At 36.6% G+C, this 25,212-nt stretch overlaps 1 protein-coding gene across 5 annotated transcripts in view; it reads right to left on the bottom strand.

Moving 5' to 3' along the window:
• LOC110031048 (carbon catabolite repressor protein 4 homolog 4) overlaps nucleotides 1-25,212 on the bottom strand; it is a 107,258-nt gene that overhangs the window by 75,791 nt on the left and 6,255 nt on the right. Inside the window, exons 1-3 of one of the 5 annotated variants that reach the window (XM_020734082.1) lie at nucleotides 19,451-19,528; nucleotides 17,288-17,676; nucleotides 15,403-15,443 (exon numbers count right to left, since the gene is read on the bottom strand). In XM_020734082.1, coding sequence (XP_020589741.1) covers nucleotides 15,403-15,443; nucleotides 17,288-17,335 — 89 coding nt within the window. In that variant the 5' untranslated portion in view covers nucleotides 17,336-17,676; nucleotides 19,451-19,528. Of the gene's footprint in view, nucleotides 1-15,402; nucleotides 15,444-17,287; nucleotides 17,677-17,756; nucleotides 17,858-19,450; nucleotides 19,575-25,212 lie in introns of those variants that run through there. The other 4 variants (XM_020734083.1, XM_020734084.1, XM_020734080.1 and 1 more) reach the window with 4 other exon arrangements.

Genomic DNA, 25,212 nt, shown 5'->3' with positions numbered 1-25,212 from the left:
ATATCCTTTTTTATTTATGTGTGCAGGTACCTTAGCGTCGCCCTGCTAGTATCATAAAACAGTGACTCTATCATAGTCAGTCATGCACATACAAGCTGTCAGTATAGACATATCATTCATGTGTTCATTGAATTCAATTCACTATAGGTTTTGTTTGGTTAAGTGAATTTGTGGTGTATTGTAATTCTTTGCAGGGACTCAAGAAGATTGTGTTTAGTATGAAAAATTATAAATATAATGTAAAGTATAAATGAATTTGAATTTTACATCATAATTCATTTTGGAAGAATTTAGAATTCGGCCGATTGACCGAATTTGAATTACATCATTCATGTAAAATGCTATCGACGAGCCGTCAGCCCCACTGCCTCTCGGCTTCAACTGCCCATCTCTTGTCGATCGTTGACCGCCCGCAGTCGTCGCCGCCTTAATCATCAATTGTACAGGCTGCCGCCCCTCCCCTTCCCTCCGCTACAGTCATCGAACAAAAAAAAAATATTTTGAAATACATTATTTTCAATCTACTTCAGACCAAAAAAAATATATAAAGTATTATTTTTATTTTAAATTGAACCAAACAGCTCGAATGTATTTTTAATACATTATAATCATAGTGCCCTGCAAACCTTTTACATTTCATTTCAGTCAACAAACCAATTAACATCATACTATATTTTTTTTTTTGAAAGCCCAAGGGCTAAATCTATTAAGATAGGAAAGATACATAAATGTTGTATGAGAGGGCCCAATAGAGGCAACCTACCCATAAGATACAACACACACAAACACCCCAAAAGAGAAAAGATACAGGGAAACCCAAAAAAAGGAAATATACCAAAATCACAGAAAAGAAGCAGCTAAGAACGAGCCAGTTTAGTCCTGCTTCTGCCTTTAGTTCTAGGACGAGCTCTAGATAACAAATTGTTGAGTGCCGAGTCATTCCCGAAGTAACCAAAGTATCATCCATTAAGTTCTCAAGCTGAAGTTTACCTCCAATCTTCTTCTTCCTCCTTGAATAGACTTGTCATTCCTCCTCAGAAGATTGGCTCATCTGATCATCTTGTTGATAAACAAAACGTCGGGCAAATAAAAGCAGATGAGCACCAGAAGAAGGATTGTCAACTGTTGCAAAGACTGTAGGTTCTAATGTGTGTGAAGCATGAATTGTCTCCTCTTCGCCTGATGCTTCCAGCAACTGAGGAGGATTTGAAAGTGTAGGTTGCTCAGCAGGGTGGGTCATCCAGCTTCTCATCGATCGCAGACGTCACTATTTTCGTAGACAATATGACAATCATTCAGCAGTCTTTGGAACCTCCTATCATGGGTGAGAGGGAGATTCTTCAGACCCCACTTGTCGTAGAACCTATCATCGATATTACAAGTGGCAATACTCCTGCTGTTTTACTGCCACCTCATCAGGTTGAGCAAGTTGTAAATGTTACTCAGGCTCATGGGGATCATGATGTGCAACAGTCTACACCTGTCCGGCCAACTTTGGAACAATCTATTAAACAGATGAATCAATCATCGAATAAAAAATGGCAAGTTTACAGATTCAGAAGGAAGAAGAAGAATGGAGACTTACTTGAGCTCAGGAATCTGATGAATGATACTTTCGTTACTTCGGGCAATGGTACTCATTTTACTAATTTGTTAGCCGGCTCAATTCCGAGAACTAGAGGCAGAGGAAGGACTAAAGTGGGACGCCCCTAGCACTTGTGTCTTTTGTGTCTTTTGGTGGCTTTTTAATTTTTTACCTTTATGTATCTTTGTTTTATTTGGGATTTGTGTGTGTTGTATTGTGTGAGTTGGGCTTTCTTTTAGGCCCTCTCATGCAATTTTTCTGTATCTTTTCTGCTTTAATATATTAGCCCTTAAATTTTTTTTAGTTTTTTCTATACATATATATATGTATATAAATATTTGCCAAAATAAAAATTTCATTGATACAAAGAAGATACAAAGGTTTTAGTGAGTGAGTGCTAGGAACCCACTAATAAAGCATACAAGTCTCAAAAAGGTAACAAAAAATTACAAGCATACCCAAAAAATAGGATAAACTCCCCAAACAAATAAACACTTCTCGAGAGGAGGCTTCATGATTGGACTGAAGTATCAGAATTCCATCAGAGAGCTTAATCATGGTGAGTGAGTTTTCCTCTCTCCCTGGGTCTAGAGAGAGAGTCGAGCACCAAGTTGTGATAAGGGCTTCCATGAGCAAAGCATCCTCCTATAAATTCCTGAGTTCATTTTGTCCTTTTATCTTCTTCCTGGTTTTGTAAACTTGTCAAGCATCTTCCAAGGGTTGTCCTAAGTTATCACCGAGTTGATCATCAATGAGGGCAATTTCTATTTGTTGTACACCTTGAACATGGCACTCTGCCAAAGTTTGAGGTCCTTAAAATCAGCAATAATTGTTTTCATAGCACATGGAGCATCATCTGTCACCAAAAAGAGAGTATCCTCTTTTTCAATAGCATGTGGGGGTTGAGGTAGTAAGTGGTGCTCCTCTGGGGCAAAATCAGTGGCAATGTCCTCTCTAGTCAATTTCCACCATATTAGCCAATGGAATAGGTGCTTCTTGAGTGGTTAGGTCAGATACTTGAGGTTGGGGTCTCAAATTAGGATGGAGCCTGAATTTTTTTTCCAATATGTGTCCAAACATCTTACAATGGGTGGAATGATGCAGTCTATGTTCCATGAAAATATGTTGTCAGTACCCATTATACACAATGTCAAGCCAAAGTTCTTCAATGTCAGGTAGTATGATATCTCTCTCCACAAAGATGATAGCAACAGAAGGTCTGGTGAGATTAAAAATTGGAATTTCTAATTTCATTAGTCTCAAAAGCATGGCCTCGATGAAATAAAGGACATGATGGTTGAAAAGATGCAACTTAAGCCTAAATAACTTAAACCATATTGACACTATAAGTAGTTCTTGGTTTGGATCAAATTCAGGAGACCACTTAAGCAACTTCAAAGTTTTTCCTTCAATAGTGAGGTATTTCCTGGAGAAAATCCTAACATAGTTTTCGTCCGTAGTTAATTGTATCATCACATGTCTCCTATCAAAGAGACCAACCTTCCATTGTCCTACAAATTTGAGATACTCAAGGCTTTGCGAATAACCTTCATTTTGAGATGGCCCCAACTAAAATTTTTCAAAGAGTGTGAATTTGCATTTTTCAACCAGAGTAAAGATTTCGAGGCCTGAAAAATAAGAGTGGTCTTGCCATCCTTCGTACAAGCCCTCTTAACAAATGGACGGTCGGCTTTCCCTTCAAGAGAATCATGGTAGATCTGAGGAAACACCTCATGGTCGACAACCTTCTCAGAGTCTAGTCCCTTACCAAGCTCCTCAACAAAGGATTCTTTGCCTAGGTATTGATTCAAGGGAGGAAAATCAATCGAAGCAGCAGACAAAAAACAGAGAAAATCATTGAACGTCTGTAAACGAGAGAAGATATCGACGTAAGCGCGTAGATGGGGCGACAAGGCGATCGGTACTATCCCCTACCCTCTTCTTCGAGCACGACGAGGCGATGGCCTACTACGAATTCCCTTACCGTTTTTTATGAGCACGACGAGGCAACAAAAGAAACGATTTGCGCTATCCCCAACCCTCTTCTTCGAAACGAGGCAAGGACCTGCTGCAACGCAATCCCCTTCCCGTCTTCTGTGAGCAAGACGAGTCGACGAAACTGATTCGACGCGATCCCCTACCCTTCTTCGAGCACGACGAGAGGAAAAGTTCACGTTCCGGGCTACTCGAGTCGCCATGTTTCAACCAAAGTAAACTCTAGCAGAGCAAAACACATGTCAAGGATATATATATAGAGAGAGAGAGAGCATTAACTAATGCATAATAATATGTAGCAACAAACATATAACATTCATAACTATGTGACAAATAAAATAAACGAATACGTCATAACTTGTGCAAGTATCATTAACTACAAAATGGTTGGAAGAAACAAAATATTACTATAGATAAAAAATATGAGTACTCACATCAAACTCGTATGACTTATTTTTCAGATTTTCAATCTTTTATTTTGACTTTTCCTTTAATTTGATACCTATAAAAATATTTAAATGCTTAAGTGGTCATTATGCATATATTTATGTTTTATGCATATATTTATGCTCAATTATTCAATTTAATGTATACTAATTCATTCAAATTCTAACTCTTAACTTTAAATTATTTTATAGTTATCCTTATTTAATGTTATATGCATGCATGGAAGTAATTGAAATAATTCTAAAATAAAATTTATCCTTAAAGTTACTTCGCTAATCTTCGATTTTATTAAACCTATTAATAGCAATTAATAATTAAGCATATATATGAAATCCATAATTTAAAACACTAACCTTGTGTTGATTGTTAAAATTAAATAGAATAATTAATTAATGAAAAATCCTACTTAATCTAATTTTAAACCTCCTATAATTGTCCTTGTAAACCCTCACGCGGTCCCGCTTTAAAAATTAAGAAGGCGCTTTTCTCTGAGGCTTCATGGTTTGTATTTCTCCTTTTCGCTAGAAACCGTACAGCAAAAGAACTCGCACCACCCTTTGAACGAAGCGATGACCTGCATCTTCCTTCCCCAATCTGAATTCCAACTCCTCTCCTGCCCGAAGACCTCACGGTAAACACAGGGTCTGTTTGGGGTAGCTACAACTTATTAATAAGCTGCTGCGCAACAGCTGTGGCAGGAAGAAGTTGCGCAGAAGCTGACTCTCTATTTATTTTTTACAGTTTGAAAACAATTTTGCTGCAGCTATTTCTGGACAATTGATTATTATACCCTTGTATTTAAATGTTGTTTGCAACAGAACTACTCATACAAATACATTTCATATTTAAAAGCAAATATCCAGCGCAGAATATTATAAAATAAAGATAGATTTATCCCTGAACAGTGAGTTGCATTACTACCAAAATTAAAAAAATGACTATTAAAATAATAATTAATAATATGAATATATTATTTTAAAAATGCAAACGGTGTATGTCACAAGATAAATCATCCTCCAGGAAAACTCTCCATGTCCAATCATTCTCAGTGCTGGAAACTTTCAGCCCATCTGCCCACCTAAAATAGTCACACTTTTTTATAATTCTCCATGGGCATCTGTAAAACTGTCTCCTGTAACTATGTGGTTGTCGCGAAGTAAACAAAGAACATTGTAGTCCGCAGTAGCAGTGCAATCCTTAGGAGGTACCGGAAATCCTCAAGCTCATCTTTCCTAAGGCTTAAAAACCATATACCCTTACATATAACATTTGTAAAAATTAATAACAAAAGTAATTAATTAAAGTTATATGCAGTCGTGATGTCTCAAAGAACTCAGTATATAAATCAACGAATCTGTTACTACAAAAAGAAAGCAGTCCTTATAAAAAATTGGTTTTTGATTGTCTTTAACCCACGTAATACCAAGTTTGTGTGTGTCAGATATAAATATCACCAAAAAAAAGGCCATCCTGAATAAACTCAAAAACCTAATACTGAAAAAGAAGGGAAACTTGATTGTCTTCATTATGATTTCACATGTGACACCAACTAATCGCTTGAGATACCTTCATTGCAACAGATACCTAACATCGACCAAATAATATTTATCTTATGTGAATAAAATGATTAGTATTGAAGTAAAAAAAATTAGGTGATTAGTACAATCTCAAGCGAATTTGTCAGTGGATGTGGGAAGTTGTATTACATATTTCGTGTTGCAAATTTGAAAATTCGGCTGTGATGCACACTATCATCCCAACAGGCCATGAAAAAAATAAAGCTTATGTTAAAGTCACATAAATCCATGACATTAAACGTCGTTGACCCAGAACAGACAGTCAATGAATGTGATATTCTCAGTATTGGGAATACGTGCATAAACATGTTTCATTAATTGCTCCAATACAATACTAAAAAGATAAACAATGGTAACTTAATTACTATAATCATTTAAAAAATGAATGTAATAAATAAGAAAAATTGCCTGAAAATATAGTATATATTGTGCATCTTGCGAAATTTCTGTGGGATCTGTTCGAATATAGGATTTGTTGGTTTATAACTTGGGATGAAAAATTGACAGGTGCATTTAACCCTACTGAGATTTCTACAAAATATTTCAAAGGAGTGTTGGAATCACTCCATAGCTCCTCGCATTGATTTATTCTATGATAATATGTACGGGGTTTTTACTAACACCTACCCTAAGGTCGTCCTAGTGAAGCCAAGAAGTGCATGATTTGTGTAGTTCTTCCAACAGATCGGAGAATACTATCTATGTCATGTGGAACATATTACTAAACCTCATTAGGTGACTCGTAAGCAACCCCCAACTCATTTGTCACCAATGAACAAAGATTTTATGTAAGAAGAGCGCTATATGTATGAGTACTAATGCTCGTACATGAAACACGCTGTCGTTGCAACTCTTCCTCTGCGCCTTTCTTTATTTGCATCCACGTAATTCGGTGTTGAAGTAGCTAATGCATAAGCATCAATGAATTAGCTACAATCATATAATGTTACTAACAAAACCAACTTCAAAATAAAATTAAAGAGGTAAATAGAAAACATAACGATGAAAAATAAAATTACAAAAACAAATTTAACATTGTCCCAATGCCAAAAGTAAAAAACCAAAAGTAAATAAAAAAGTCCAGTGCAACAAGAAATATAAAACATCCCACAAGAATATAAAGAATATCAGGTGTCCTTCAAGTATCACTGTTCGCATGAAAATAACATAAATAATGCACCCTAAGGGGTCATCGTCATGAAAAACTCTTTTCGAATTGAGTCCTCAAGCAACTTCATAGAAAACAGATACAAATTGTCCACAAAAATTTTTGGAGTTGCCTTCATAATCCTCATGACCTGCAGAACAGAAGTTGCTTGTGATGGGGCAGGGTCATCGGTGCATGAAGCCACCAACAGTAAAATATGGCTTCTAATGACAGCAGCTCCCTCTTTTTTCTTAATATATCGTACTCTTTGTTTGTACTGTCCTTGAAATTTTTAAAATTATTTTGTCAGCCCTCGTTGAAATAGGTTGTCTGCTTATTTACTAATTCGACCTCCTTGATGCAAATGTCACAAAATATTATTTTTGCATCATTATCCCACACTACGGATGAATCGGCTTCTTTGGTTTTAACCATTGTGTACACCAGCATAAAAAAACTAATAAACATAAATATTTGTAATAAAAAAATATTAAACGCAACTCGGAGAAAAATAAAAACGCCACAATAGCATCACCACTGCCCCTCAAACAACCTGCATAACACATCCACACCACACCAAGCCACAGCCACCACCTCCACACACCAAGGCATCAATAAACCAAAACATCCACAATACCACCACCACCACCTCAACACATCAGCAAATCAAAACATCCACAATATCACCACCACCTCCTCCACACACTAGCACAGTCACACACCATCACACCTGCACAACAACACAACAAACACCTCAACCGAATTTCATGCAACAACATCACTTGCATTTCCAACCACCACTATCTATGTTTTCAATTTGCATATGCAAACACCACCACCATCAATTTGCATATGCAAACATTTATATTGTCTTTTCTCTTGCATTTCCAACCACCACCATGTTATGTTCTAATTCACATATGCAAACTCCACCAAAAGAATCATTGCACAGCATATAGAAGCAAAATGACCTACCGAGCATATCATACCGAAAACCACCAAACTAAAACCCAACGTTCACTAAAAAACGAACGAATGCTAAAAACAGAGAAAAAACCACCAAACGAGTCATTGCACATAAGCAATTGTAAAATAAAAAACCACCTGGTAGATACGGCAACTATTTCTATTGTCTTTTCATTTGCATTTCCAACCACCGCCAACTATATTCTAATTTGCATATGCAAACGTCACCAGAAAACCAATCATTGCACATATGCAGCATAAAGAAACAAAAATATCTACCAAACATATCACACCAAAAACCACCAAACCGAAAGTCAATATCCACTGAAATCGAAAGCAGAGGGCAGAAGCCACCAAATTGCAAAATTAAAAAACCACCACAATTGAACTATTTCACCCAATTGCAAAATCAAAAACTAACTTGTAGATAACGCAGAGAATACCAAAACAGTGGAAAAAAAAAGGAACCACCAAACAGAGCGCACTATGAGGAATAAAAGAAGAGATTTTTAGAGACACGAGAGGGAGAGGAAGAGGGAGACGGAGAATAAAAAGCTCATCGGAACAACCAACCAAAACTGAAGAAGAGGAACCACCGTCCAGAGCGAAAACTGCGCAGAACAATCAAACCAAACCAAAGAAAAGAAAGGAGAGGGAGAGAAGAGTGGAAGATTGCTGCAATAGCTACCCAAAACCGCCGAAAGTAAGCGGGAAACAAGAGCTAGCCATCAGATCCACGGAATCGAGGGGCTCGAGAGAGGAGATTTTTTGGGCAAGAGGCAAGCCAAGGGAAAAAAACAAGGGCAGTGAAGGAAGGAATAAGAACAGTGAAGGAAATGTAACAGCGAGAAATGCGAGCCGCGGGAATGCGAGCCACAAGGTCAAACCCGCAGCCAGCGCCATGCATAAAATTAATCAGACTACGGTCGCCTGTAAACATACACCACAAATTGTGGTATGAAAGCGCATCGCAGGGAAACCACCGCCCCAAACGAGTAGTTGATCAGAGCGAAGAAGGAAAGAAGCAAAGTGATCGCGGCACAGAGACCTGAAATTCCCCCGTCTTTCTCTCCTACGCTCGAGATGGCAACGATGAAATTGTGACGTACAGTGACCTATGAAACTCTTGTTTGTCTCTCCTTCTGCACTCAGAAATCCAGTAAAGGGTTCGCTCATCTCTAATACAATTTCTATTAGGGTTGGCTGAGAAGGCAATGACGAAATTGTGACTTACTAAAAACTTCATAACCTTCATGGTGGTTCCTTTTCCTCTTCCCCACAGATGGGTACTCGCAAACTCGTCGAAGCCCTTGTATGCCTTACTCCAGCGAGAAGCGACGATGGGATCGTCGGCATAGAGAAACATGAAACTCCTCTTTTTGACGAAAACACCTGTGCACGCGACCTTCCTCCAATCCAAAACGCCTCCCTGTGCAGAAGCTCCCGCCCTCTTCTTTTTGCGTCAAAATCTTCATGTAATATCCTCTACTCAGCCTTGCCTGAGCTCAACCCAAACTGAAGCCCCCTGTGCTCTTCTCTTGCCTCTACTGTGTGAACTCAATACAGGGATAAATCATGTTCGATCCGGCCCAAGCTCGAGCCATCACTGTTCTTGCTATTGGAGCCCAAGCACCCACCTCAGTCAGGCTTCCCTTCCCCAATTTATTATTAGGTACCTTATTGTGTATTACATAAAAAGAAAATTCTGCCGCACTTTTCTTTTATTGTCATTGTCGTCGTCGTCATGCATCTCCGCTGTCAACTACGTTGGAGCTTGAAAGGTATATTTTTGGCGCAATGGGACAATTTTGAAAATCTACATTAGAGGAAGCGCGAGTACCCATCTGTGGGGAATTAAGTGTCATTCAAGGAAAAACACATACTTGTTTGGAAATTTTTTTAAAATTGGGGCTTTAAAACCAGTACCCGTCCTTGATAAAAATGAGTACCTGTCTGTGGGTATTAACTACCGTTCGGGAAAAGTAAAATAAAGTTCAAAAATATTGTTCTGGATCGAACTTTTTATGCATGTACAATGAAGACTCGTTGCGTCTTTTAAGATCATGGGATAAATTTATATTTTTACTCCTCAATCGCAATGTCTCACGACACTAACTAGCACGTCTTTAAGAAAGCTGTGAAGGCTGGCATTCTCTTGTGCCCCGAAAATAGAAGTTGACATTGGGAGGCTGCCTAAATTTCATGTGATTTGTACTTTGAATCACTTTAAAACATTTGAAATTTTGGACTTATAAAAGTAGATAAAATATAACTTATTTTAATTTAAAAATAATATGAAACTTCGAGCTTTTAAAATATAGGCTCTAAGGATATTAAAAGAATTAAAGTTTCTGACTTTGGAGATTTAGGCTTTCTAGGCTTTAAATTATTTTAAAGTTTCAAACTTAATAAAAAAATTAAAGCCCTACCACCGGATTCGCAATACACCTGCTAATAAACATAAGACTTTAAAATGCTTAAAATGAAAACTTACATGCAGTCATTCACACCAACTTTCAAGATGTGTAATTGGTTTCATCACTTTATCAAGTCCTAAAATAATATTCAATTTGAATATAAATATCTCAACATTTAAGTAAAGCATTCAAGATGCATTCTTTTAAGCCATAAAAATTACATAGTCAAGTCACCAATTGCTTCAACTAAAATAGCTCAAATACATAAATTGCATGTTTGCATGTGTTCAAACCAATGTATTGGATGCTTAAATACTAGGTTCTAAAATACTCTCATTAGATTTTAAAAATAATTCAAACTTAACAAAAAAATTAAAATCCTGCCACCGGATTCACAATACACATGCTAACAAACAGAAGACGATAAAATACTTAAAATGAAAACTTATATGCAGTCATTCACACCAACTTTTAAGATGTGTATTTGGTTTCATCACTTTATCAAGTCTTAAAATAATATTCAATTTGAATAAAAATATCTCAAGATTTAAGTAAAGCATTCAAGATGCATTCTTTTAAGCCATATAAATTACATTAAGTTAAGTCACCAAATGATCAGCCTAAAATAGCTCAAAAACATAAATTACGCGTTTGCATGTGTTCAAACCAATGTATTTCATACTCAAATACTAGGCTCGAAAATACTACATGCGCTAATTGGGTTGACTTGCCTATAGGATAGGGTCGTAAGTCTCACTTAACTATTCTAATCCTCCTTGCAATAACTAAAGTTGACGAGTCTATTAAATTTGAAATAAATGTTCAATTCTTAAAATAGGAATTTACAAGTCCAAATCATCTAGTCTAATCCGCATACCTATAAGTATAGGAGTCGACATGACTTATACTTTGAAAGCTTAAACTAATAAAACTAAATGTCCCCCATTTAAATATAAAATTTTTAGAATACTCAATATCCTGATGATGATCGTATTGATTGAAGATTTTAACCGGAGGGATAAATCTTTAAAATCAAACTTTTCAAAATAACCAATTAATATGTAAGTAAAATTCAATCATTTAAAAGCAAAAAGCAAAGTTCATCCACCCTCCCTAACAGTTTGACGAGGGTGAAAAACATTTGGTTGACTTCAGCTCACAAAGAGTGAATGTCATATCAAATGTACAATTATATTCACAATCAAAGCAATCGCATGTCAGTAAGGACGTGGCCCTAGTCCTGTGACTATGTGGTTCAGGCGTCAAATGGCACCACAAAATAACGGTTACAACCAGAGTCCTCTAACTGGGTGGTTGCCGTCAAATAACACTACTATATTATGGTCACAACAACTACTCGTATGCTCCTCAATGAATTTTGATACTTTGAGTTGTGAATCATAAGAATACAATTGATTGGCACAATCTTTTATTAACAAAGGTCGACGTAAATTTATCCCATTAGACAAATATTCACCCCAGATCTACAAGTATACCTTGGACGACGCAACCCATGGCTGTTGACAAATTCTTCTGTCAGGTTGGGTCAACTACCTCCTCTAACTAAGTAGATCAGAGACCATTACAACCCGGAATGACGAGACCATGAGATCTTGATCAAGTTTCGTCTTCATTCTCCCACCAATCACTTTAATCTTCAAGTGATGAATTTCGTAACTAAAATCTTAAATTTGTTGCTATTATATGTTAAATATTCAATTATTAATGACAAGCCTCAATCGAAAGTACTCTTCTATTATCATAAGGGGTAATTAACCATAGGGGCGTGCGCCTATGGGAAAACTCGAACCACATATCAAAGAATTCCTTGCAAAATAAGAGTGAAATCTCCACATAATGTCTAATCTACAATTCAATCAGCTTTCTGAAAGTTTGACACTCTAAAGCTCCCTCAAAACAAAATTAAAAATAAAAAAATACTAACAGTTCTCGGGGAGCGGTCAGAATTTCGTAGTCCACACCTCGAGCCACAGTCATAGACGCCTGCTCGTCACCTTTTTCTCCTTCGAACACAATAATTCTTCCCTAAGCTACAACTCAGCTTGGTTCAATATCCGCACACAGCCTCAACTGCTCGATTTTATACAGGACGCTTGTGCCCCTCTTCATATAGGATGCTTGTGCCCCTCTTCCCGCGATCACCTGCACCAAATGTCTAGAGTTTGGCCGACTTCTTTCTCTGCACTCAGCTCGTCTACTTCCTTCGCACTGAATGTCATGAATCGCTCGTCATACTCTCTGCTCTCACACATCACAAGAGCTCTGATTGACGTCAAGGCTCAGCCCAACAGCACAACCCTCGTCAGCCCTTATTCGACTCCCAGGTAAGTAAATCTCGCCTCCGCCGCCCCTCCTACTCGTCGTTTTTATACACGAAAGTAGTCTTTCATGTTCCTGACCCCTGTCGCTTCATCTCCCCCCTCTTCGGCTTTTTGGCCCTCTCGTTTCCTTTCCCCCCGTTCGGTTCCCTCCCTTCAACTACCTTGAGACAATGAAATGAGGTGTCAGAACAATGAAGTTCATGTCTGAATCCAACCAAAATGACTCAAGAAGCACAATCAAAACTGTTATAGCACAAGCATAGGTGCTACTGTAAACTAACCCCTAAGCCATCAAATACTCAACTTGTATCTGCAATTTCTAACATTCTCATGGTCGCATCTAGTAAGCTAGTCAGTCTGGCAGCACCTCTCCTTAATTGAGATCTAAGCCATTTTGAATCACACAAAATGGTGGTAATCTGGGTGGTAGGTTGTCAATTAGAATATCATAAAACTCCTTCATTATGGGTTCTACTACCTAAAGAATCACCTCCACTGTACCACTGCCCTCCAACGTCACCAAGAACAGTTGCACTTGGGCTTTTCTCATAACATATAGAAATGAAGCATGGAACACTATAACTTCACTCCCTGTCTGAGTACTCATAATTTTTGACTCATTTCAAGAGCAAAATCACTATATAATTTTTTTCTCAATAACAAAGAGATATTTTTGTGAACCCTCATGAAGTGTATATTCATCATATTGCCATTGCTAGCCCAATAGAATGTGGCATGCATTCATAAACACAACGTCGCAACACGTCTGATCTTATAGTTCATCTCTGATAGAATACTTTACCAAACATCTCTTATAAGCACAAATCTCATTTTCATTATTCAACCAAGTCAAGGAATATAGCTAAGCATGCTTATTATAGAAGTGAGGCTAAATTTATCTATCATCTGTGTAGATATCACATTCTTGCAACCACTTTCATCTATGATGAGACTGCACTCTTTCTCTTCACAATACAACGAGTATGAAATATATTATCTTTTAAGCCACTATTGACCTCTTAAGCTTAGTCTGGAGAACTCATTGAACCACAAACATTGCACCATCATCTGTGGGCATCTAGTACTCCTCTCGTTCTCCTTTTTATAGTTCTCGCTATCTGCTTCTTTCACTGCAACATGCTCAGCAAAAAAAATTACTCATCTATTTGGACATTTAGATGCAATGTGCCCAAATCTGTAACATTTGTAGAATACGCTAATTGGAAATATCTTGAGGTGTTAATATGCTCAGTACCTTTTTTTTTCCTATGTTGACTTATCATCATGGGAAGGCCTTAGCAATCAGGTTGATATGCTCTTGTTGCCTTACCCTATGGCCAAACTCTAATTGAATGGTGAAGTGTACCTGATACTATTATTACACTTCTCCACCTTCAAGGCTATAGTCTGAACATCCGTAAAGTTCAATAGAGTGGTGACTACACCACATTGACCCTCCAAAATATCAGGCTATAGAGAGTTCTCTGACTACACCAATTAATACTTCCACAAAAGTTTTTCAAACTAAGCGGTATTTTTTTCTTCTATGAAGATACTTCTGTTGTAGGTGATGAAGTATCAAAAACAAGTCTTGTTTGTAATGTTCTTGAATGTACCTGCGCTACATCTCTTTTTTTTTAACTTGGATGAGGTTGTGATCTTAATTTTCATCTTACACTGTTACAAGTGTTTTAAATTCTCACGTCACAAAAAATTATCTTTTTTTTAACTTAATGGCAGCAATAGCTTCACTCTTCTATCAGGTCTAATGTTCTTCTACTCAAAAATTCATTTCACTATCTAAATTCACTCAATGAATTTGTTCTAATCCATATGACTATCATAATCCAATAAATAAATATTCACTCCAAGTAAACCTCCTATCCTATACTCGACACCAAATTGACGCAACATCGGCCCATCATCACTCAAGGTTTTTTGGAGAAAATATTTTTCATCATCTTCTCAATCTGGGTGATCACAGTTGTTGTCATGGGTGACTTCACCATGTTGCCTCCCAAAATCAACAAGTCTCCCTTGTAATTGAACGGTTTTCGACTACATATCTTTTGTGGTAAGCCCTTAAATTTTCTTTGGGGGTTTCTCTTTGGATTGTTTATTTCCTTTAGGGTTTAGACCAAGGTGGAATTTTTTTATCCAAGGTTGGTCGAAAGTTAGGCTTAGGTTTAGGTGGAAGGTATGGGTATGGGTTGTGGACAAGGGTTGGGATTTTGTGGGAAAAAGTAGGGTTTAAAAGCTCTAATATAAAATGACACCGTACGGTGTATATGGATCAAGGGAAGAGAAGAATTAGGATTATTGTAGGTTGAGAGTAGATGGAAAAACACCTGAAGTGAGGGTGTTTAGGAAAGAAACGGAAAGCCAGACCATCTGTCATGGGTGAAAACACCATGGAAAAGGTTGTCGGCAAGCATTCAAAGGTATTCAAAAATCTAGAAGGTCTGCCGCCAGTCCTCCATCCAATTACAGTCACAAGAGAAGACGGTACAGCGCTCCAAGCAGAGAGAAAAACAAATAAATAGTTTCCAATAACATTAAACAAACCAAATGTCCCCCAATCAGTCCACAAACAAAAATATATACAATTTTTAAGCAAGTTAACCAAATACTAGTGCTAAATAAGGACAAAAGATAATCCCAAAGCTACCAGCCAGCACTGGATGCTGAATCTGCTGAAACAAACAGTGAACCAAACAGGAAAACTGAACTGAAATTTGAATTCAAATAAATCAGTAAAGCAAGTGCAAAAAGAAAACAATTATCATGCTTGTCATAATCAAAGTTGAATCGCTTTTTCGAACAGATAAAAATAAACAAGCATCTTCCCTTAGCAATCAAAAGTTTGAAATTCATTTAGACAAAACATACTTACAAAATATGTAGGAAGCGTAGGGAAATAGAATACCTGGGCAAGGATGTTATATGAGACAAAGCGGAATCTGAATCCTGATTAAAAAAAAGTAATAGGTATGTAAGGACTGAGCGAGGGAAAAAAAAAGGTAAAAGAGACCATAATTTTTTTCTATTTTACACTTGGTAATCAGTCATTCTCTATAATAATAAAAACTGTCATGTTATGCAAGGGAAGCTAATGGCAGAGAATGACCGTATAAAGCTACCCAATCCAAAACAAAGGATGCAAAAACGATGGTAATTCTAATATTCTTAGTAAATTTGAAAGAAGATTCAAAACATTTCAAATGTATTCTTGATGCATCTCTTTAAAAGTTTCATATAACAGTTTACTAACAAAAATTAAAAGTACCATTGGGCAGAATAATGATCTAGACCAGCATCCCATAGCAAATCATTTAAGTTCAAAAAAGGTAGAGCATTTATTATTCTATAACATGTCGAATTGGCATCATGTAACAGATTAAATTTTCTCAATCCCTTCTGCACAATATTGAAACTTTTCATGAGATTGTTCTACTGTTATAAGTTAAAGTAAGTCAAAAAAGAAGAATATTTCAAACCATAGTTCATGCAAATCTTCGAATTGTTAGGTATTTTCAAAAAGCAACATGATGCACAGCTACTCTTTTGGTTTCAATGCCCAAAGTTAAACCTAAAATAATGCTTCTTCTCACTAAAGCGTTCAAGATTTGTATATCATTTATATACATTTTTTGTACATATAACACCCATTTAATTAACCCAAAAATCACAATAGATAATATTTTTCAGAATATATGCTATAACAAAAATAAAGCATGGCTTATTTATTAAATAGCTTTAAATTATATATATAATTCAGAAATGGAAAATAAATGCATAATTTGAAGATGATCTTCACGTTGGACCACAATGTATGGCATCAGCTCGACCAAGATAGCATTTGGTCACCCAAGGGAGTATCATGGTTGATCAAAAAAAAAATTTAATTGGCTAGGAAGACTTTTTACTCGACCATGCCAGTAAACATAATCGAGAGGTTTAAATTGAAAGGTCGCAAAAGAGAGAGCTCCAAAATTGAGAGGTTGCAAGATAGTGAGGTCAAGAGTCCCAAACTAAAGAGCTGTAAGAGTGAGAGGTTGATGTTGGAGGAAGGAGAGTTTGAGACCAAGTGGTGGTGGTTTCAAGTTTTGAAAGCCAAAGACCATCGGAAGAAGAGTTTTGTCAGTTCCCTGGTATCATAAGGATGCATGTACCATCAATAAAAGCTGAAATTATGAAGTTCAAGCTGGCATAGTGTGTGTGCATGTTTAGCACATCATGCAATGACTAACGGAATACTAAGGGTATATTTGGGATCAATTTTATTTTTAGGTTATGTTTTTATTTTTATTTTTTGTTTTAAAAACAAGTCTATTTAGTGTGTTTTTTATATGCTTTATTTTTTATTTCTAAAAATAAATAAATATATTTTTTTAAAACACTCAAAAGAAAAGCAAGCATATCTTTATTAAACATACCAAATATGATTCGTTTCAAATCAAAACATAAACAAAATAAAATAATAATAATAAATAGAAAATCAATAACAAAAGTGATCCCAAATGGTCACTACGATGTTGGATCCTCAATTGTCGGTGAACTCACAACACCCAAACAAACGTACTTCTGAAAAGGAAGATAATTGTAGGGAGAGAAGCCTTGAGACTTTGTTGATTGAGAGTACAAATTACAAAATTTAATTACATGCCCCAAACTTCAACATCAGCCTCTTATTTATAGGCTTGGGCTGATATCCATTATGCTATATAGATGGGTAGATGGGTATATTTATATTTTATAAAACAAAATAAAATACAGCGATCATGCAGTGCAATGTATTGCATAATAAGCACCTGGACAATGAAGCTATCTTCCAAATTGAAGTTTGTGTGCCTACGCATGTCGAACCAAGCTGCAGTTTGTCACTATTGAGTTGACGTCTGTCAATACTGAGTTGATGTTTGCCACTACCAAATTCTTATGTATTTGTTCATCACTTGTGTTGACGAATATTTGTTTGTCACTAAGATTGACGAGTGGCTGATCATCACTTAATAAAGTCATCTATAAGGCAGGCGTGGTGACTTTACTGAATTGACTTGGTCAATTCATCAGCTAGGCAGGATTGACTTGCAAAATATGCTGATTTAAGTTCAGTGCTCCAAGCATTCAGGGGAAATACCATCTTGAATTCTGCCATCAGGTTATTCGGTTATACATGCAACGTGTCCAGTCGCCTAGCCTTTGTACATCAAAGCAACAAGATGAGAAATTATAACGCATCACTTCAAAAGTTTTTTTCAAAATCCAAACACTTCTTACATTATATCACAATAAGTTGTAGTGGGGATAGGGTGGCTGGTCTTCTTTTAAGAAAAAAAATCCCAACACAGTTCTACCAGCTTAGTCACTTACAGATATTTTATAAGTGGGATCATCATTCTGAAAATGTCAAAAATTTACTTAATCACTTCTCGCAATCCATAATTTCTGGGGCATGAACAAAAAGTCATTTCAGTGCATCACATGAAGTACGCAATTGTTGCCTTGAACACTTATTGAATAAATCATAATAATTACCCATGCCTGTCAATTGTGAAATGGTTGGGATCAATATTATTATTTTTCATGGTTCATATATCGGTCACGTTTGAAATACGTTATCTACATATAAATTTCATGATGTCCAGGGAATAAAAACCAAAATGTGTTGAAAAAGTTCACTCAACAGCGTGTCTTAAACTCTTGATATTCCCTCAACCATGATAAGACCTAGATAGGACTAAAAGCTTCTCAAATTTACAGGAGAATGGACTTCGTTAAACACAAATCAATCAGTTCAAGAAGACAAGAACAAATTATATCGCAAACTTTTCTATCAGATACAACTCAAGATCTGGCAATTATCGTAATAATATATGTGGAATAAACTATCTTATAACTGACCAAATTTTGTCAATCCTTTCTTTGCAATAAGGAATTGTCATGCAGTGCATGGGACTAGTGAATCCAAAATCATCATATAAACCATGCCGTATGGGCCCATACTCAAGTAAGGTAACAAAGATGACAGTTGTCCTAACTTCTAAAATTGTACATTAACAGAACCAACAATGAAATCATTCCATTTCAAACCCACGCTTGATGCGTCTTTTATTGCTGCATTGTCCCATAGTTTACTAGAAAAAATAAAAAGGAGGGGAGCTTCGAAGGCATTGTAGTGGGATTATTGGATACAAACACCTCAAGCAATTTAGCTAATTCCTAAGTTGGAATAAAATGTACAGGAGGCTAAAGGTGCTGAATCAACAAAAAAATCAAACAATACTCGAGCAAACAAGCAACAACATTATTGTTGGTCTTATTCTAATATTCAATAAAACTTTTGAATGTTACCATTTTAAAACTATTTGCTACTTATTCTAATATTTAATAAAATTTTTGAATTAATTATTAATTAGATTTGTTTTTTATCCAAATTCTTTTAATTTTGCACGGTTGCATAAAAATAAAATAATTTATCATTGTACGCTTCTGAATTAGATTATGTGTTATAATCATTTATGCTGGAATAAAAATTTGTAGCATGAAATGAATGAGTAAATAAAAATTTATCAATCATTTTTTATTATGTTAAAATACATGATCTTTACACTTGTTACAAAAATTATAATTTTCATTCTCCAATACAAAGCATGAAGTAATGAATTGTCGCAAGTTAAGCCAACATAGAATCGCCCGATTCCAAACACATGCTTTGTGCATCTTTTCTAAGTGATTTGCATCATAATTATCTGCTTAAAAAGAACCGAAAGAGATGGGATGGAGATGTATCATACCTAAATAGCTCAATGCAAATTCATGAATTACAAATCAGTAAATCCCTTCAGGTGGACTATCCTTCTAGGTGAATGTATTTACGGATTTGCAAGAAACACTTATTACTTTGTAATCGGGATCCAATCAATGAACAATCCCATGCTTAAGTTTACAGATACTACCCTTAGCACACATACCGTCAGAATTTTTTATTGCATCATCTCCTCCATCATCTAAGGGGGTGAATATTGGAATAACTGGTCCAGCAGCCCCTACCATTCTGATAGAAAAAATCCTCCTGATGAATTAATCTGTCAATGCCTGTAGAAACCAACACAATGCAAGTTCTCTCCATTTATTGAATATTAACTAAACATGCTGAGCTTGAGTTAAATGTTCTGATAATGAAAGAAGGCCGCAGCCAATGATACTGATCGCAAGCGAGAAAAAGGACTAAATTTTTGCAATTAAAAAGTTTCAAGAAAAACATTATAGTATAGTAAATAGCCAAATCTAATTTGCCAATGTCATTTTTAAGAAATTCTAAAAAAAGTAATTGTTAACTTTTGAGAATTGAGCTTGATAATTTCATTGATAAGAAAAGGGATATAAATACACATTACAAGACTCAAATAAAAGGAAAGACCAAATATAGGAAAGACAAAAATTCAGAAATAGACCACATAGAAAATACATAAATATGAAAATGTAAGTGAATAAAGAATAATAATAACTACAGCGGAAATAATAATTCTAATACTTTCCCTCAAGTTGAAGCATAGATGTCCATCATGTTCAACTTGAAGTCATCAAACAACAACCGAGGAAGATTCTTGGCAAAAATATCTACTAATTGACGACTGGATAGGACAAATGAAACACAAATCTCACCTGAATCGTGTTTCTCATTAATGAAGTGTCGGTCAATTTCTACATTCTTGGTGCGATCATGTTGGACCGTACTATGAGTAATGCTAATGGTGACTTTATTATCACAGAACAGCTGCAGAGAAGCAGAGACCGGCACATGTAATTTACAGGGCATGATATGTAACCAGAGAGCTTCACAGATTCCCGAGAACATGGAGCAAAACTCGACTTCAGCACTGCTCCGGGCCACGACCGAATGTTTTTTGCTTTTCTATGCGACAAAATTTTCCCATACAAATGAGCTATACCCGAAGTTAATCACCGATCATGAAAGGATCCAACCTAATCAGTGTCCATAAAAACAGCAATAGAACAGGAGGTGTGGCACGAGAAAAACAAACCTGAAACTGGTGTGCCTTTTAAGTAGTGAAAGATCCTATGGACAGCTTGGAGATGGTGCTTATAAGGATCGTGCATGAATTAGCTCACAATACCAACCGCGTGGCAGATGTTGGGGCAAGTATGGGCGAGATAAATGAGTTTTCCCACAAGATGTTGGTAGTGGCTCTTATTCACTGGAACCGCATTAAGAATAACAGATAATTTTTCATAAGGATCTATTGGGACAATCACTTGTTTGCAAAGAAGAAGGTTATTCTCTAACAATAAATCAAGCACATATTTGCGCTCAGATAGGCAAATGCCCCAAGATGACCGAGCAACTTCCACGCTTAAAAAGTATTGGACCAACCCCAAGTGCTCCATTTCAAAGGAAGTAGCAAGAATATCTTTCAAATACTCCAATGTTGGTAGATTTTCACCTGTGAGCACAATATCGCCAACATAGACGATAAGGATTGCAATTTGGCCACTGGAGAAATGTTTAAAAAATATATTATGATCTGATTGGGTCAAAGAAAATTCATAGCACATTACCACCTTTATGAATTTACCCAACCAAGCCCTTGGGGATTGCTTCAGTCCGAAAAAGAACTTCCGTAATCAGCAAATTTTTCCTCAGGAGAAAGTATAGTCGAAGCCTGGAGGGAGGCACAATTACACCTCCCCTATGAGAACCTCATTTAGTAAAGCATTCTTGACATCAAGCTGGAGCAAGGGCCAGTCCAAATTCATAGCAAGGGATAGCATAACACGAATGGTGTTTAATTTAGCAACCGGAGCATATGTTTCCTTATAGTCAACTCCATATGTTTGTGAGCAGCTTTTGGAGACCAACCGTGCCTTGTAGCTTCAAAGGATCCATCGAAATTAAATTTTCTTATCCGGAGGAAGATCCACAACATCCCACGTATGATTCCATTGAAGGGCATTCATCTTATCAATGAATGTAGGTTGTCAGGAAGGGTCTGCTAATGTGGCCTCAATAGCGGATGGGAGATGATGATCCTTCAGCGCAATAGCAAACGCTTTGTAGGTTGGCGATACATTGTGGAAAAAAAAATATTGTTTCATGGAGTAAAAAGAGTTTACCTAATTACAAACCTCAATAGCAAACTACTTCGAGAAGGAGTCAGTTTTCTCTCTTGACTACCCATTATGTTGAGGCGTGGTCGTACACGAGCTATGGTGGGGGATGTCCTTACCAAGAATTCACTTTAGATAGAGTTAAAAAATTCACGGTCATTGTCGGTTCTACGAACTTGAATTGACGTTTTGAATTGGGTCAAAATGAAGAAGTGAAAGTATTTGAAGGTGACAGAAGTCTCTAGTTTACGCTTTAAGATATAGACCCACGTCATTCAAGTGTGATCATCAATCAAGGTAAGAAATCACCATTTATTAGTATAGCTGGGAGTGCAGGAGAGACCCCATAAGTCACTGTGAAAAAGTGAAAAAGAAACATAAGGTGTGTAAGAGTGGGGAGGATACGGAATGTGATGATGTTTAGCTATTTGACAAATCTCACATTTAAAGCTAGCAAGATTTTTATTAGTAAATATTGACGAATATAATTTTTTTAAATATTGAAAATTAGAATGATCCAAACGATAATGCAATAACATAATAGGACATTCAGTGAATCAAAGAAAGTGTAACTACTGGAAAAAGTGTCCTTTTCTATGTTTTTCTTCTTGGAAAATATAGAGACCGGCTACCCGCTTAGCAATTCCAATCATTCTCCCCTAAAGACAGTCTTGAAAGACAAACATCAGGAGAAAATGAGCAATGCAGTCAATGTTATGTGTCAACTTACTCACAGATAAAAAATTTCACTTCAACAGATGTACGTATAACACAAATTCCAAAGTTAGACCTGCTATTAATACAACCGATCATTTACCAGAAATAGAATTATAGGAATCATCTGCAATCTTAACTGTATATTTCGCAAAACATGGATAATATGTCGAGAAAACTTGAGAGCATCCAGTCATGTGTCCATGACACCTGAATTAATAATTTATGGACTATAAGAGACAAAAAAGTGAGTCACAGGAATGGTAACTTGATGGACGTGAAAGGTCGACGGGTCAAAAGATACCTGATTGGATCTAAGCATCTTAATTAATTGCTTTATCTGACTCTTAAGAAAGTCGGGTGATTCCGGAGTGTTCCGAGTGGGAGTCGATTGTACTGTAGCAGATTCAAATGTCGTATTGAGACCCTTGGCAGAGAAGGATTTGGCAGAAGGTTGGTAATGTCGGTTTCCCGTAGAGTTTCCAACACTTCTCATAAGTATGGTTGGGTTTGTGACAGCAATCACAAGTGCGGTTGGTGGCTGGAGGTGGCATGGACTAGTGTTGAGTACTATTAGTGACCAAGGCAAATGATTAGAATGAAGTTATGTGTCGATCATGACAAGTCTATGGCTTTCTTCGGTTGAATCTCAGTGAATGCAGCACGAGCAAAAGAAAGGGGATCCCGACGAAGGATACGGCTCTAAACTTCATCAAGGTCTTCGTTAAGGTCTGTCAGAAATTGGAACATGCAATCTTTTTATATAATTTTCTGAAAGAGGGAAAGATCTACTGGAGAATCCAATGTTTAGTCGTAGTATAGATTGCATTCCATCCATAAGGCGAGCAAATCATTGTAGTACTCAATCACGGTTCTCGATTCGTATCCTGGCTCATGGATCTCCTTGGAAACCTCAAAAAGTTAGCAAGAGTTCCCTGCATCTAAGTAGGTATCCCGAACTGCAATCCACGGGGCACTGACAGAAGGAAGAAGCATATATGAAGAGCCAATCACAACTCCATGGAGTAATCAACCATGACATGACCAGGGAATTCTCATCTTCCCACGCTTCATACATCGAGTCAGTTTTAAGGTTCGCGAATCATACCCATGAGAGCCGAATTTTCGGTGTCCCATGACAAACAAGGACACGGCTTGAAACCATTGGAGAAAATTAGAACCGTTCAGTTTATGATTAGTGATTAGAAAGTTTATGTGGTTTCTCAGTCCTCCGGTCTACGGAGGGATTGAGATCAGTGTTGACCCTCCAGTGGCCTCAAATACACCATCAGGAGAAGGCTCGATGGTGCAAGAGTCCGCCATGATTCCAATAGAGCCAAATGTGATGTTAGGTTACAGAGACATAGAAAGATCCTAGAGGCTAAAAAGGGGTCTGAAAAAACAGGCAGGGGAGAACATGTCGGCTAGAGAAAAGATCAGGCCAGCAGAAGGGATCTCAGGCAGCTGGAAATGTCTGTCAGCAACCAAGCAACAATCTGTATGGGGGCAGTGCGGCAATCAGGCGACTGGAGGCCTGTAGAGAGGCTGACGGTGAGTATGGCTGCGGGAAGGCAACCCCTATAGCAGTCTGCAGAGAGGCGGTGCGGCAATCAAGCAACTGGAAGCCTGTAGAGAGGCTAGCGGTGAGTCTGGTTGCGGGAAAAATGCAAGGAGGACCCACAATTGGCCAGTGGCAGAAATTCTACGAGAAAAGACCTGCAGGCGGTCGGCGGCTAGGGTAGAGGATCTAGAGTTAGAATCATGACTCTAATATCATGTTAACTTTTGAGAATTGAGTTTCATACTTTCATTGATAGGAGAATGGGTATAAATACACATTACAAGACTCAAATAAAAGGAAAGACCAAATAAATGAAAGACATAAATTCATAAATAGACCACATAAGAAATACATATATATGAAAACGGAAGCTAATAAAGAATAATAATAACTGCAGTGGAAATGATAATTCTAATAGTAATGGCAATGATACTGTTGTTATATTCATTCCTTTCCACCTAACTCAAAATTTTATCAAAAATTAAACTCGGTTCATCCTATTTTGGGCAACTTAAGATGAAAAGTTGGGTGAGTAATATGCTTTGAGAATAATATAAAGCAAGTTAGTGTTTTCCCAATATCACTACCTCTTTTCCATACATTATGCTTTCAAAGAGACATCACCCGCTTCCCAAAAGTTACCCCCATAAGTATGAAGGTTTACAGGGATTTAAAACAAAATGATATGGAAAATCAACAAACATCATTCCTTATTCAAAAATTTGAAGTTGAAAACTAATCAGGAAAATGGCAATTAAGGTAGTTGAAGTTATAACATACAGATAATTTTTTTCAGCTAATTGATCACAGGAGGCTGCAAATTGCTTATGTATAGCTTTTGAAATATGTAACAAGCCCCAATAGTTATGTCGTGAAGCATTAAATAATTAGTGAATCCCCCTACTTTGCAAGTGATGATAAAAATAAAAAATAAATGTAAACTTTTTAGATGTGATATAAGGTTTTGACATTAGTTAAAAGTTATTAAAGTTCAAAAAAAAAATGCTCAATTAAAATGTAAACAAAATTTATTCAATGTTTAAGTTAATGTTATAAAGATGTGCAAGCCAGAGCGCACACACACTCATATATATACACACAAATATAAATGCATACATATACACTAGATATGTATCTAAATCAAAATCTATCTATCTATTTATCTGGCTATACACACACTCACGCATATGCATATATATGTGGCATAACTCCAGCATGTGTTGTGCTGCGTGTGTTAAATAATAATTAAACAAAATAATTGGCATAGGCCATAGATCATATATGATTTGATGGTTAAATATTAGATAAAATGAAAGTCGTAATTTCCCC

Source organism: Phalaenopsis equestris, unplaced genomic scaffold (assembly GCF_001263595.1).
Source record: "Phalaenopsis equestris unplaced genomic scaffold, ASM126359v1 Scaffold000765, whole genome shotgun sequence".
Lineage (NCBI taxonomy): Eukaryota > Viridiplantae > Streptophyta > Magnoliopsida > Asparagales > Orchidaceae > Phalaenopsis > Phalaenopsis equestris.
Note: the sequence above shows the minus strand (reverse complement) of the source record. Positions and strands in the feature narration are given on the sequence as shown.